Here is a 15,669-nt window from a genome sequence, read left to right as displayed (position 1 = left end):
CTTGTATTTGGTATTATTAATATTTTATTCTCATATTTGGAATTACATTTTCATTTCATTTGTAGCTTGCCATTAGGCAGCATTTTTGTAGCTCCAGTATTATTTGCAGAACAACTTATTTAAGGTCTTTTTCCAGTTGATGTCACCCTTCTCTAAGCTAGAAAACTGCTTCAGGAGTCTTTTTTTTTTTTTTTTTGAGACAGAGTCTAACTACGTCACCCTGGGTAGAGTGCCATGGCGTCACAACTCACAGCAACCTCAAACTCTTGGGCTTAAGTGATTCTCTTGCCTTAGCCTCCCAAGTAGCTGGGACTACAGGTGCCTACCACAATGCCCGGCTGTTTTTTGATTGATGTTTGGCAGGCCTGGGCTGGATTTGAACCCACCAGCTCTGGTGTATGTGGCAGCACCCCCGCCGGTGAGCTACAGGTGCCGAGCCTGCTTCAGGATTCTTGAGCACATTGTGCCCTGAGAAGTCTTCTCTGTGTGCCTTCGTTTTTTTTTCCTTCCTCTCCCTCTGCCCCTCTCTGATAGGGTCTCACTCTGTCACCCCTGCTCAAATGCAGTGGCATAATTTCAGCTCATTCCAACCTCTTGTCTCCTGGACTACAGTGATTTTCCCATGTCTCAGCCTCCTCAGTAGCTGGGAGTACAGGTGAATGCCACCATGCTTGACTAATTTTTTGTAGAGATTGAGTGTTGCTGTGTTGCCCAGGCTGGTTTTGAACTCCTTTGCTCAAGCAATCCTCTTGCTTAGGCCTCCCAGAGGGCTAGGATTATAGGCATGAGCCACCATCCTGGGAGTTTCTTTTCTTTTTTCTTTTTGTAGAGACAGAGTCTCACTTTATGGCCCTCGGTAGAGTGCCGTGGCCTCACACAGCTCACAGCAACCTCCAACTCCTGGGCTTAAGTGATTCTCTTGCCTCAGCCTCCCGAGTAGCTGGGACTACAGGCGCCCGCCACAACGCCCAGCTATTTTTTGGTTGCAGTTTGGCCGGGGCCGGGTTTGAACCCGCCACCCTCGGTATATGGGGCTGGCGCCTTACTGACTGAGCCACAGGCGCCACCTGGGAGTTTCTTTATAAAGTAAAAATAGTACTCTCATTCACTAGGTTCCTGATAATGAAATGTTCTTTTTAATTTTTTGTTTCTGAAAACGGGTATTTTAAATATAATCTGTACAGATAATCACATGTCTGTATATTATGCTATTGTTCATTTGCCTGTAACTGAGATATACCCATTTCTGTGCAAATCTAAGAAAAGTTGGTTATAGGCCTCCTATCTGAAATGCTTTTAAAGTCTGTTTATAATTTGCTAGCATAATAATTGTTGCAGAAAGCCCTGTAAGATGGACAAAGGAGTTTCTTGTGTCTTTTAGTGAAATCTGCCCAAATCATCTTAAGACAGCCTAAGTCCTTTAATGTACTTTCCTCTGGGGCAGCGCCTGTGGCTCAGAGGGTAGGGCGCCGGCACCACATGCCGAAGGTGGCGGGTTCCTACCCGACCCTGGCCAACTTACAACAAAACATAGCCAGGCGTTGTGACGCCAGGTTGCTGTGAGCTGTGATGCTACGGCACTCTATTGAGGGCGACAAAGTGAGCCTCTGTGTCTAAAAAAAAATAATAATAATAATAAATGTACTTTCCTCTGCTCCCATGGTACTCTGTCCCTGCCTATACTATATATGCATTTATTGCTGGGTGTTTCCTAATCAAGCATGGGTTATGTTTTTATTCTAAAACATTGCCCAGCTTGAGGTCAGCTCCTTATTTTGCTCTTAGCTCATAGCCATGTTGGGACAGCCCCAAAAGTGAAAGGTTTAGCACTGAGACTTCTTATTCCCAACCTTTTGCTTAGAGGGTTTTTGAGTTCAGATTTACTTAGGATGAATCTTGGGGGAAAATCTTTTGAGAATATTATTGTACTTCCATCACTTTTAAGATTATATACCCTAAATTTTGTATATACGTAGGTTTTCTCATATCCATCTTGGCTGTGATATTTAAACCAGTTTTGGTTTCTTACAAATTATTGCAGGTCAAGTATCCCTTACAAATTATTGCAGGTCAAGTATCCCTTATCCAAAATGCTTGGGCCCAGAAGTATTTCAAATTTTAGTTTTTTTTTTTTTTTTTTTAATTTTGGAATATTTTCATTATACCAGTTCAGCTTGTTTAATCTGAGAACCCCAAATCTGAAATGCTCCAGTGAGCATTTCCTTGTCGTATCATGTTGATGCTCAACAAGCTTCAGGTTTTAGATTTTTGGAATTAGGGACACTCAACATACAGTTACTTTGGAAACATGGAGATTACCAATAAGGCTCTGTGATGACCAGTAAGAGCATTAGGCCAGTTTTTTGGACTGCCTTCCAGAATTTGTTTTATTTAATTAAAAAAAAAAAAAAAAAGTTCTGGAATGGATTGTTTAAGTGCATTAAGAAAATATGAAGGCCTGGTTACCTTTCATTATTTTTAGTGTTGGCATTAAGGGTCAAACCAAAAAAGGATATTTAGAAAAAGGGCATTGAGTTCTAGTTGCTTAGAAGCACCTCATAATGGGAAGCTATTACTAACCACCCTGGGAAATGAGGTCTTGAATGAGCCATACCCACTCCTTGTGTTTTATCCATTGTCTCCCTCTGGGGAGCAGAGCACTTTATAAACATTAACTCCTTTACCCTCTGGGCACCTCCACTTAAAAGGTAAATAAGACTGCAGGCTCTTTCTTCTCCAATATAGATGAAGAAACATCAGCCCAGAGAGGGAAATTACTTGATCCCAGACAGGTGTGCATTAGTGGGCCCTGGGGTGTTTGGAGTCCCAGTGGCAGACCTGCAACTGTGGCGGTGGTCGCTGACACCCAGGAGACATAATCCTGTTCCATCCCCCTTTTACTTCTCAGTGGGTCGTGGGGGTTGGGCCTTTTGTCTCGTGTGCAGTGTGAAATACTGAAAGACAAGCAATTGTTCCTCAATGCTTTGTGCTCCTTTATAAGAAAGAAGAAATCAATACACATTTTCTCATACACACACTCGGCAGCACGGAGGCACAACTGTGCAGCAAAGCAGATTCACCAGCTTTCAGAGGAAGAAATGCAAACGTCTCTTTTTGCATTTAGCAGTCAAGCTTTTTAAAGCCAGTGGAATAACTGGCTAAGGTCAGCAAGCTCTGACTTTCAGAGACTAGTTGGTGGAACTGGAATTAGGGAGATGGCCCTGCTGCAGACTTCCAGAAGTGGAGGGGTCCAGCTCAGTACTGCTGGTGAAGGTTTACCTGGCAGGTGTCTGGGACAAACCTTCCTTTTTTCCAGGTTTTTCTCTCATTTACAGAGAATGGGAGGAAGTTCTTTGAAGGATACTATTAAAAAAAAAAAAAAAGATGGAAACTTTGTCTTACAGCTTACTGCCATTAAACAGTTAAATGTGGGACATGAATAACAAAGAATTTGCTGCCATCGTTAATAGAAATGTAGTTTAGGTGCCAAAATAGCCTTGCAGGTTGTGGAGTGAATTCAGTGGCTCAGTGCTGGGGGAGGAGAGCTCTTCGGAGAAGGCAGATGAAAACAAGGAAGGGTGGAGGAGATTGAGGGGAACAGACCCAAGTTCCCTGACCCTCTGGAGGAGAGTTTCAGGACAGAGCTCTGGCAGCAGTTAGAAGTGCTGCTCCTGGGCGGCGCCTGTGGCTCAGTGGGTAGGGTGCTGGCCCCATATGCCGAGGGTGACGGGTTCAAACCCGGCCCCGGCTGAACTGCAACCAAAAAATAGCCAGGCGTTGTGGCAGGCATCTGTAGTCCCAGCTACTCGGGAGGCTGAGGCAAGAGAATCGCTTAAGCCCAGGAGTTGGAGGTTGCTGTGAGCTGTGTGACGCCACGGCACTCTACCGAGGGCCATAAAGTGAGACTCTGTCTCTACAAAAAAAAAAAAAAAGTGCTGCTCCTGAGGGTACAGAAGCGGATGACTCAGGATTGTGGACCTAGGGCTCAGTGTGTTACTCAGGACTTGTTTGCATTGGTACTGCGTTTCTAAGCAAAATAGTCCTCCAACTTGTTCCTGGAGGTAAAAGCAGAGTGCCTTGCTGAAACTTTGTGGGCTGACGACAGGAATACCCTCACTAATTTCTGCGTGTTTGCCCCCCTGAAAGTTGACGTTAAAACTGGAGCTGAGAGATGTGCCCTGTGCTGCCCTCCAGGCGCTAGGTCGTTGGGCAGCAGTCCTGATAGGGACACAAATGTAACTGGAGTGTCAGTCTCACCTTCTGTACGGTTGGGGGAAGTGATTCACGTCTACGCAGTGAAGCATCGCCTGGCTTTTAACAGGAGCTGTTAGAGGGGCTGCTGTTTGAACAAGGAGCTTCATCTTCCTGAAGCCAGCAGTCACAAAACCGTAAACACAACACCGGCCAACTCTATTGCCAGGATCATGGTGGCCCGACATTAATATTAAACATCTCCAGCAAGGCAGAGAGCTCTGCAACCGGCTCCAGAATAAAAATAAATAAAAATAAAGAGAAAACCCTGCTAAAAGCAGTGAGATGATTTGTCGTGTTGCCTGTGTGAGGCCATTTGTCTTCTCTCATATCAAATCTGTTCTAAAACAGTCAAACTGTGAAAGTGGAAATCATCCCAGGAATATGGAATATTAATGCACAGGAAAGGAGTGACGTCCCTTTTGTCTGAAGAGTGGTTCCTGCACCCTCTTTTTGCAAGTTCGCTAAGGTAGATTATTTTTCTTTAAGTGAATACGAAAGACTTGAAGCTAATCGTAGGCATGGTAGAAGTTTCAAGTATTTTTCTTCTTGTTAAAGTGGATTTGTAACTGACTTGAAACCAGGAGATATAAAAGCTTTACAAATGTAACCCTAGTTCCCTTCTCACCCTGCCATTTCTCTTCCCTCTTCTCTTTTCCCCATCTTTTCAGTTCCTTTGTTTGGGGCTTGAGCCTGCTTCTTTGAACATTTATCAGTCTTGAGTCTGTCTCATCTTTAGGAGACAGGCCAGAGGCCACATGTCACCATCTGTAATTTAAAGAGGTAGGGTTAAAAGCATTTGCAGAGGTTTGAAGGACCTAGTTCTGACCTGACCAAAAGAGTGAATTGGAACGGACCTTCTAGAGTCTCCTTCAAGCACTGTGGAGGATGGTGATGAGAGCAGATAACGCCGGGTAATTTATGGGCTTGGTCTGCTCCGGCCTTGCTGTTCTGGTCCAGGTAGAAATGAAGCGTGCATTGCCACCTTGTGGCAGATTCAGGCAGCTACAGTTTGGTTGTTTTGGGGCATTCTGAAGAGTTCAGCCAGTGTCTGATTGGAGAGCGTTTGCCTTGTATCTAGATTTAGGTAATTAGTGATAGATGAGACGATCTGAGTTGTAGGTGAGAGAAAGTCACTTTCTTTTCGTTTTATCGCCTTTCTTTGCTGTGTGTGTGTGGTTTGGCTTTGGTTTTGGTTTGGGGATTTTTGGTGTAGAGTTGATTGTGATGAGATTTTGAGAAAGAAGCCTGTGATCCACTTTTTGTTGTTGGAGGATGTTGAGAAGAGAGTGAGGGAGAGTCACGTATGGACTTCTGGCTGCATTCAGGAATCTACGTTTCCTGCTTTCATGGTTGTCACTCTGTCCTCAGAAGAGCCGCATCTGTCTTGTCCCTGGGATTGCTGTCCCAGTAGTCCAGGGCTCTTGAGTTCTCATGTGTGTCACCTGCCTCTGTTCCTATTCCGGGGACACACATAGCATTCCCCTGCCACACAGCCCCAAAGAGCACGGGGCAATTGCTTGCCTTTTGGATGGATATAGTTCCCCTTTTAGGTCGCAGACATTGCTTAAACATCTTTCTCTCACTTATACACTCACTCATACAGAGTAGAATGGATTGGGGTCAAGGGAAGCAGAAGTATGAAAGATTAGAGGAAGGTGCCATTTTGTCTCTAGGGTGAGGTGGGAGCCGACCGGAACACGTTCACATGGGTCCTTTGCACATCCCTGGCTCTGGCATTTGGCTGCCATGTCTCAGTCTGCTTTTCATGATCATAGACAACAGGGGCTTTGCTTAATGTTCTAAGAAGAGTATGTTTAAGGAAGATGTGGTTATCATCTTGCTAATGAGGTCCAAGTAATTTACCTGAGATCATAGACCCAGTAAGGATCAGAGCCAGCTCTGACATCAAATTGCCACCCCTCTACATTTATTATGCCATGCTATATGCCATATAAAAATGATTTGCTTTATTTTAGGTAACTGTTACTACTTTGAGATTTCTATTAAACTTGCTTTTCTCTATGATTACACATATAAAAAAAGAAGCTATTGTCCTGTGATGTTCAGGCATCTTTCAGAGAAAGATGGAGCGGAGAGTAGCCTCTGCTCTCTGGCCCACTTTGGTTTCTGATGGAATGGAGAAGTGTGCTGTATTGGAGGAGGACCCATCCCTTTGGTGCCATTAGCCCATGCCAATAGTGATTGGCAAGACATCTTTTTCAGTAGATAGACTATACCGGAAATGTTGGGATTGGCTGAGAGGTTCTCAGGGCCTTTCTGTCTGAGCTAAACCGAAGGCCTCAGAGGAGTGCAGGCAGGGTGGTAAGAAGGCTGCCCCAGGAGGAAGGGAGAAAACTGGGCCCAGTTAACCCAGAGAAGCATAGATTTAGTTAGAGGAAGACATCACATCGTTGAAGTGCTGCCACGGGGAATAGCAGTCAGCCTTCTTCCTCTCCTGGCTTTGGAGGGAGCAAATCACAGACAGCAGAGCTGGGACCCGTGTGAGGACGCGCGTTCCTGTGTCTCCCCTGTGGAGTGAGTTGTCCTAGACAGATTTGCTGCATATACTCCCCTTCCCAGTCTAGCTTCTGCTGTGCCTTTCATATCTTTGTAATCCTCCGCAAAATCTAACTTAAGTTCAAGTAAGTATTTAAATATCTTTTATTTACTTATTAAGCCTGTATGTTATATTTTGAGGCCAAGGACCATATACATCTAGTATATGTTTATAACCCTCCACAGCACGACATAAATTGTTTTCAAAACAGATGTGGGAGAAAGGCAGTGTCAGTAACATCACCAGAAATCTTTATCTTTTTTTTTTTTTTTTTTTTTGTAGAGACAGAGTCTCACTTTATCGCCCTCGGTAGAGTGCCATGGCATCACACAGCTCACAGCAACCTCCAACTCCTGGGCTGAAGCGATTCTCTTGCCTCAGCCTCCCGAGTAGCTGGGACTACAGGCACCAGAAATCTTTAAAAGCATGCGTCTGCCTTCAGCAACTGCTGCTGGTGGGTGTGGGGCAAGAGCTTGTGTGAACTCCTGCACTGACACTGTCTATACAGGGCTTTGGATTTGGTCCAGACTCTGCCAGACATGAGCTTTATTGAATCGGAAGCCTTAGTCCGACTTTCTTTCCTGTGTTTTCTCGCTTTCCCTGGGTTTTTAAATACATACTCTGTGTATGTGGTGCTGTGTTTTGGCAGAAACACACGCAGTACCACTTCAGTGTGTAGTGCAGAGTCCTTGATGTGCAGGGAGATGGAGGACTAGAAAGGAAGGAGGGCCTGAATGCTTTCTGGGAGGTGTCTTTTATATTTGGGGAGACCCCTCATATACCTCCATGAAGCAACAAATGAACTATTTCAAATTAATCAAGGGTAATTTATGTGTGTAACTGTAATCTGGAAAGCAGCAGTATTGTCCCCACTGGCACATTTGGAAGACTAACATGTAATACTTGCTTAGAGACCCTGGTATACTTTTGCAGGCCTTGTAGGCTTCTTTAGGGAGCAGTAGAATGGCTACTTGCTTTCCACTGGCCACCTGCCTTTGGCCACATGAGTGGGTAGGTGCAGCTCAGGGGGTTGGCTCAGAGGCCTGAGGTTTCTAGACCAGAGTGGAGGAGGATGGTCTTCTGAAGAGCGGACGATGTGATTCCTTCCGAGTCCCTGGTGCACAAGCTACTGACCTAGCAAATTGAAAGCCCCACACAGATCATTTGCAGGTTTAATATGCTCCTCTGTACTGTTTGCCCAAATAATATCGTGAGAGACAATGATCTGTGTTGCAGGCCAATGAGGAGTACACATGTGGAACTGGAGGGAACGTGTTTGGGTCCACAGGGTGGGCTGGAGGCTGCATTATTATCCACACGCAGCCCCACCCCACTGAGAGCTGTTTAGAACCTCACCTGCCACTGAAGTGATTGCATTTCACAGCTAGCTAGGCTGTGCATACTTTGCTTTTCAGAAGAATCACATAATAAATAAGCCGAATCTTACACACACATATGCACTCACACTCACACACACTGTCTCTCTCTATCTTTATGGAAAATGGCTGCTAATCCATGATCATTTTTTTTTCCAGAAACAGGTTTTATGATAATATAGTAAAAATATTAAATTAGAAAATGCCTCACTAAGGGTTGTAAAACCTTACTACACTAGAGATAGGTAATTATCCCCTCTACAGCCTAAATGACAGTTTAAAAGAAATAAAAATGTTAGTGCTCATTACTTGCTTTTGTAGGTTGCAATAAAGGGTTAGTTAAATTTTAATTCAAGGAAGAGCCCCTGCTATCGACCTTCTACCTCAGGTCCAAGTCCTGTTAATTACTCTGTAGGTTATTCTCCTGCATGATACCAACATTAATACGTTTCTACAGTGGACATTCCCACTGGCCACTGAGACCAAAAGTGTGAAGTAGTGGGTGGGGAGGTGTTTCAGATCAGTGATTCAAATCTTGATTCTTAATGTGATAGGGAGCAGGAATTATGTTTTTTTTTTTTTTTAAACCCGAGTTCATTATGCATAGCCTTAAGGGGACCTCAAGTATTAAACTCTATACTTACCCTGGAGAATCAGATGGAGACAAGGTTAACCTGAAGGATTGATAGTTCAGCTTCTCTGCGTGGCTAAATCTCGGCTAGCAGAGACGCTGTGGGGGAAACGTTCACGCGTAGAAGGCAGGCTGACCCTAGTCCCGTGCAGCTGTTTGCTGCCTGGTTTTTAGTTTGGTTTGGTTTTCTTGGGACTGTATAAAGGACATGGGTTATTTCTTTGCAGGGGCTTTGGCCTTTCCCTAAGCACTGGCACACATCTAGCCCCTGTCTGGGTGTGGGGACAAGCTCGGTGTTCCCTGCAACCTCAGTCTTCGCACCAGGGTGAGAGACTTCCCAAGGAGAACATGGACACGGTTTTAAGGAGTAGTATCCAGACCTAGCTCTTTACTAGAATTGGCTGTCCGAGGCTGGGCCTGTGCGAAAGGGGTGGGTTCTCCTTTTGCCTCACTTTTTGCCCTAGTTCTCCTCCCACTTGGCGAAAAGCCCATCCTTAATACCACAGGGACCTCAGGCTGGGGTAGGGAAACCTCTAGAGCACCACACGCAAGGGAGGGTGGGAGCACTACATGTTGCAGGGACTGAGGAAGGAGAGACCTGAGCACTGCCTGACAGGTCCCCCGCAGGTCAGTTTCCAGGTCTTTATTTTTAACAATATTGCGAAAGAATATGAGCTTTCCATTTATAAATAATTAGAATCAATTCTGGGTGGGAGATTACTTTGAGTTTTTTTCCCCCATACAATTGAGAAAGAATTAAAAGAATTGAGTGACATTGCTGTGATGAAACTCTGTCATTCCTAGCTCCTTGTATATGTGACAGGTTTCTCAGTGCTTACACTAAAAGATTTCCAAGTAAAGAAAACAATTGTATTAGGACAGGAATTGATAGGGAAAAGTCAAATGGAAATATACAAGTTTAAGAAGAAAAGGATATTTTAAAATTTCCAAGTTTTAAGAGTGTTTATAAAAGTGTTGTTTAAATGTATGATGATGGTCTCAAATCATTATGACAAAGATTCTATTAGGCACCTTTACAAAAGAGATGTTAAGGGCTTTATTTTAAAGGTTAATATTCACACATTCTGGTAATTCTACCTTTTGTGACTATTTAAACTTAAGAAAAACATTACATATCAATGTAAAATGGTGAGAGGGATGTATGGTATTGTACGCACCAAAGAGGCGGAAAGAGCAGCCAAGGCTGGGAAGGGCTGGGTGGGCCTCTGGAAGCCTCATCTGGGGGTGCTCCCAGGCCTGGGGCGGGTCTGCTTTGTCTGACTCAGGTGTTGAGGCTGAGGGGAATGGAGAGAGGAGAAGGAGTGGAAGAGTGGCCAGGAAGTTGTCACCACGTCCTTGTAAGAGTTGGTGAGAGCTGAAATAGCAAGGCCTGGAGAAGCAGCTGGACTTGAAGTGCTGCCAGGTGAAAGTGGCCCCTGATTGGTGGGCGGGGGAAGCAAAGTTGAAATCGCTTGGGGATTTTTTAGATTGAAATAAGCCTTATTCATATTCTCTATATAAAAATATTTTAAGAGCCTAGACCACTGAGCTCTCCAGGTTGCTTTGCCTTGCATAGCTGCACATGTTTGTCAGCTTTGCCCACCTGAGTGTGAAATGATGTTCTATCAAAACATGGGTTTCAGCATTTCACTCTCTGCTCCTGACATGTGAACCCTGCTGTGGACAGCAACTGCCGCCGTGGGCCCAGGCACCACCACTACCGCAGCGGAGTGGAAGCATCTGCTCCGTGTAATGATGGGTCTGGGGCAGGCAGGCAGGCAGGCAGGCAGGACGAGCGGAGGGCTGTGATTGTGAGGGGCTAAATAGATGTGCCTCTGAGTGTCCCTCCCGCGGACTGCGTCCTCTTAAAGTCACACGGTCCTTTTTGTCATGGCAACTCTTCCCTCTATGCCATTTGATTTTATTTTATGGAAATGGCTAAAGAGACTTGTCATTGCTGGCACATAGGCAGGCCATGCGTGAGGATGGGAAGACTGGGCAGCACCACTGTGTTTAAGGTGCTGGCACCGGTGACCTGAGGCTGCCCATGCCTGTCTGAGTGTCTGGGCTGCCTTCTACCTCTGCAGGGCCTGTCTGGGCTAGTCACACAGATGCACGTAGCGGAGGAACAAAGAGGCGAAGGAGCTCAGGGTGAGCCTGCAGCCTTTGTCTGTAGTTCAGGGTTAGGGTACCAGCAAATTCTTGCCATAAAATTCCTGCCATAAAATTGGAGGCCCGTTGTTTTCTGGCCTGCACTTTTATTGCCTGTCCATCCCAGTCCCTAAACATGATGAGGCTAGCTTACGTTTTTGGCTTCTGTGGTTTCTTCTTTAAGATGTTTTCTTTTTACCTTTTTAAAGCTTTGATCTGTTATTCCTATCGCTGGGTTTTCTAAGTATAAGTACTTTTCTTTCTGCTCACACTTCAGTAGACTGACTTCAGAAAAAAGACTGTGTTGAAGTCTTGCTGAACTGAAATGGCTGTTTGTAGGGTGGGTTTGTGTTTTTTTGTTTTTAAAGTCAGATTTGCTGACGGTGATCCTAAGGTAATGAGAGCACTTTTCAAAGCCTCTTTTCTTAACCAGGGTGGCAGGCTGCTTTTTTTGGTTCGATCTTGAAAATACCAGAGCAGATGCAGCTTTCTGCTGGAGTTGTGACTCCCCAGCTTGTAACCTTAGCCCTGTGCGAGCTGCCCTCCTCCATGAAGTTCGTGGCTACAGAGAATAGACCTGGGTCGCCTGCCTCAGGGAGCCGTGTCGTCCATGGACCCTCTCCCTGGTGACAGACATTCTGACGTGGTTCTGACCTGATTGGAACCTGTTGGCTTTTCATCTCCGCAGGGAGGATCTGCTCCGTACTCACAGGAGAGAGAGTTCTAGAGCTTCCATCACAAGGACAGGAAAGATCTTCACCCCCACCCCCGCCTTTTAGGTTTTCAGGTCTTGACAGAAGGCTTCAGCCAGATGTTTTTTGTTTGTGTTGTATTTAATAGCAGGAACAGAGGTTGGAAGCAACAATTACTTTATTTTCAGGGACCCAAGACTCTGGCATGTTATGAATTTTTTTTTACATCAAAACTCAACTCTAGAAATAAATTAGCCAATCATATTATTTATTAGACTGAAAATAGAGAAAAGGGAGTTGGGAAGTGGGGAAGAGCCTTGGTTCTACTCCTGAACAACTGCACATATGACAGTAATTGGAATCTTGTTGCTGGGTCATTTTCATTGTTTTTCAAGTACTGCCAAGTCCCAGAAAATGTATGAAAACTAAATTATATCCACCTACATCCCATGTCTGATTGAATCCTTCTCATTGTGTGGCAGTCTCATACATCCTATTAAAATATTCAATCTTGTTTTCTTACTTGAAGAGCCTGTCTGTAAAGGGCAAACTTATAGAAAACTCATTCCCCAAGGAAGGGGAAGGGAGGAGGGTAATGGGTGGGGCCACATCTACGGTGCATCTTAGAATGGGTACAGGGGAAATTTACTAAATGCAGAATACAAATGTCTACATACAGTAACTAAGAAAATGCCATGAAGGCTACGTTGAACAGTTTGATGAGAATATTTCAGATTGTATATGAAACCCGCACATTGTACCCCTTGATTGCACTAATGTACACAGCTATGATTTAACAATAAAAATAAATAAATTTAAAAAAAAAAAGAAAACTCATTCCCCAGAGACAGGGTATCCAGCCTCACTGGACTATTTACATATTTTACTATTTGATTCTCTGTTTCTGGGTCTCTTCCTTCCATTGTATTGTGAATAAGAGATGTGGGGTGTATTTTTAATTACACAACTGTGTTTTCAACTGCAAAAAAAGATTGGGGTATTTCCCAGCTTTTTAGTTTCTTTTTGACCTTGAGAAGTGAACCTGCATGTTAACCAATTTGTTCTGTTTGTCTCCTAGGACAGAGCTGTATCGCTCTCTCTTTGGCCAGCTCCACCCTCCTGGCGAAGGCCACAGGAATTGATGTTGCCTGTGTCCCTGGCTACAGGCCGGGGCGGGGCCTCCCCACACACAGCGGTGCCTTGGCCAGTCGGCTGCTCATCCAGTGGAGGAAACCAGTGCCGTTACGGGGTTGAGCTAGTAGGGAGATTCCTGGGAAGGTGCTATGCTCAAAACGTGTGCCTGATACCTGGGAGGGCACTGGCCCTCTGCGTCCTTTAACCATCACAAATAAAGAGCCTTGTCACTGTCACGCTGCTGATGTGATTTCTTAAGCATCTCAGAGTTAGAGTATCCTTACAGCTCTAGCAGGATGACATATTTATTGGGAGGGTTTTCTTTTTTTTTGCTAGTCCTATGGCTTCCTCATACAGTGTAACATTTTACATTTTTGTCATCTGTTCACCCCTGACAAACACTTGTTTCGGTATCTCAGTTACTGTCAGAAGTGCTGCAGTGAACGTGGGCGTGCAGATATCCTTTCAGCGTAGTGGTTTCACTGTCTTTGGATCTGTGTCCAGAAGTGGGATTGCTGCAGCACATGGTAATTGTATCTGTAGTTTTGAGTAACTCCCTACTGTTGCCCATAGTGGCTGTGCTGATTGACATTCCCACCGTGCGTGCACAGGGGCCCCCCTTTCTCAGCACCCTCACCATCACCTGTTACCTTTCATCTCCTTGGTCATAGCCATCCCATCAGGGCTGAGGGGCTATCTCACTGGCTTTAATTTGCATTTCCCTAATGATTAGTGATACTGAGCATTTTTTAAATTAATCTGTTGGCCATTTATGTGTCTTCTTTTGAGAAAATGTCTGTTCAAGTCCTTTCCCTATTTTTTTTAAATGGGTTGTTTTCTTGTTATTGAATCATTTGAGTTTCTTTTTTTTTTTTCTTTGTAGAGACGGAGTCTCACTGTACCACCCTCGGGTACAGTGTCATGACGTCACACGGCTCACAGCAACCTCTAACCCTGGGGCTTACGCGATTCTCTTGCCTCAGCCTCCCGAGTAGCTGGGACTACAGGCGCCCGCCACAACGCCCAGCTATTTTTTTATTGCAGTTTGGCCGGGGCTGGGCTTGAACCCGCCACCCTCGGCATATGGGGCCGGCGCCTTACTCACTGAGCCACAAGTGCCGCCCGAATCATTTGAGTTTCTTAAACAGTTGAATGGGCACAAGAAACTGGTATATGCACATGTGCAATAAAATACTATACAGCCTTTAAAAAGAAGGAAATTCTGTTTTTTGCTACACTGGTTGAACTCGGAAGACATTCACTAATTAAGGCAGGCATAGAAAGACAAATGTCACCTGATCCTAATTATATGTGAAATCTAAAACTCATAGAAGTAAGGAGAATAGAATGGTGGTTACCAAAGGTGAAGGGTTGGGAGAGTAGGGCATGGAGAAATGTTGATCAAGGGGTACAAAGTATAGTTTGGAGCTTGGAGTTTTGAGATCTGTTGTAACTAGCCAATAATAATGTATACTTCAAATGTCTCACCACCAAAGAAAATGAGGTGATGGAAATGTTGGTTTGATTTAATCATTCTACATTGAATGTGTTTATCAAAATATCACATTGTACCCATGAAATATATACAATTATGATTTGTTGATTTAAAAAGTATTAATTTTTTTTTTAAAGTCCACAGAAGGACTAATTCTAAGGGCAGGAGGCTGCTTTCTGAGTGGATGACGTTTGGTGGTTTACATATTCTGAACAACAGGGTATCCCCCAAAACCTATGAGCTATGCTGGGCCCACAGGACTTTGTAACTTGGAGGTAATTGCCTATTTGTCATTTTAAAAACAGTTGTCTGACTTTTTTTTCTTTGAAGTTTCTTGTACGGCGCTTTCCCTTCCCACCAGTGCGTATCACTGTTTGGAGATGAGCTCTGGTGTAAATCTAGCAGGAGGAGATGATTCACTTGTTTTTCATCCAAAGGTCAAAAGCTGGAAATTAAATCCCCATAAGGGGGATTTATTGGCTTGCTGTGGTCAATATGCCACACAGATTATCTTGCATAAGTAATGTGTGCACATGGGTCTGCAGTACGCAGAACCGGCCATCTCAAAGGTCCCTTGGCCAAATCTCTAGAGCTATGGAATTTAAGAAGAAATATTGAATCCAAGCAGCTGAGTACAGTTGTTAATAACTAGTCATTGTTTTTAAAGTCATATTTTGATGTTGTTTTAAAATGTTAAAATCAAGTGACAGATTTTTGTGCCCAGGAATCCTCTGTATTATTGACTTGGTGTCTGGGGACACTGCACAGCACCCAAAGGCTGGATTCCCAGTGAAGTGAGTCCTGACATAATCTGCTCCATGTTGTAATTTTAACATAAATGCGTCTGCTGAGCTGAGGATGGGGCAAAGGGGAGGGAGTAGGGTTTTTCTGTGTCATATTAATTGGACCTTTGTACGTGGTGATTTGTTTTTCTTGTCTCAGCAGTTACCTCTTGGGTTCAACTGCCAGGGAAATGTATAATTTCAGTGTTTCTCTACTTACGCAAAAGATCAATTCACCACATTCACCCTGTTCAAAATAATCACGTTTTAAAAATATAGAACACCCAGTGCTGTCTAGCCTGAGGTTCTGGAAATGCACAGTCGTGCAGCCAGGAAGGGACCTGTTCATGGGGAGCTCTCTGTGAGCCGGACACTAACCCACGCCTCCTCAACAGATAGGACCTTTGTCCTGGTCACTCCATCTGATAGAGATTTAAACAGGTACTTCAAAACTTTGGAGTCCAGCAAGTTTGATTAAAAGGAGTTAAAAACAGGAGAGATGAGAAAGAAGGAACCAATAGAATTCTCACTAAAGCGAGGCTTGCATTTTAACATTCAGAAGACCACCCTCCTTCCAGCCAAGAATAAATTGGAAAC

General features: G+C 44.3%; 1 protein-coding gene across 1 annotated transcript in view; it reads left to right on the top strand.

Moving 5' to 3' along the window:
* AATF (apoptosis antagonizing transcription factor) overlaps window positions 1-13,031 on the top strand; it is a 122,052-nt gene extending 109,021 nt beyond the window's left edge. The window contains exon 12 of the mRNA XM_053569642.1: window positions 12,740-13,031. Coding sequence (XP_053425617.1) covers window positions 12,740-12,803 — 64 coding nt within the window. The 3' untranslated portion in view covers window positions 12,804-13,031. The remainder of the gene's footprint in view (window positions 1-12,739) is intronic.
* Window positions 13,032-15,669: the final 2,638 nt, after the last annotated feature.

Source organism: Nycticebus coucang, chromosome 18 (genome assembly GCF_027406575.1).
Source record: "Nycticebus coucang isolate mNycCou1 chromosome 18, mNycCou1.pri, whole genome shotgun sequence".
NCBI classification, from domain to species: Eukaryota; Metazoa; Chordata; class Mammalia; order Primates; family Lorisidae; genus Nycticebus; species Nycticebus coucang.
The sequence above is the reverse complement of the archived record's forward strand: the minus strand, read 5'-3'. Positions and strand labels throughout refer to the sequence as shown.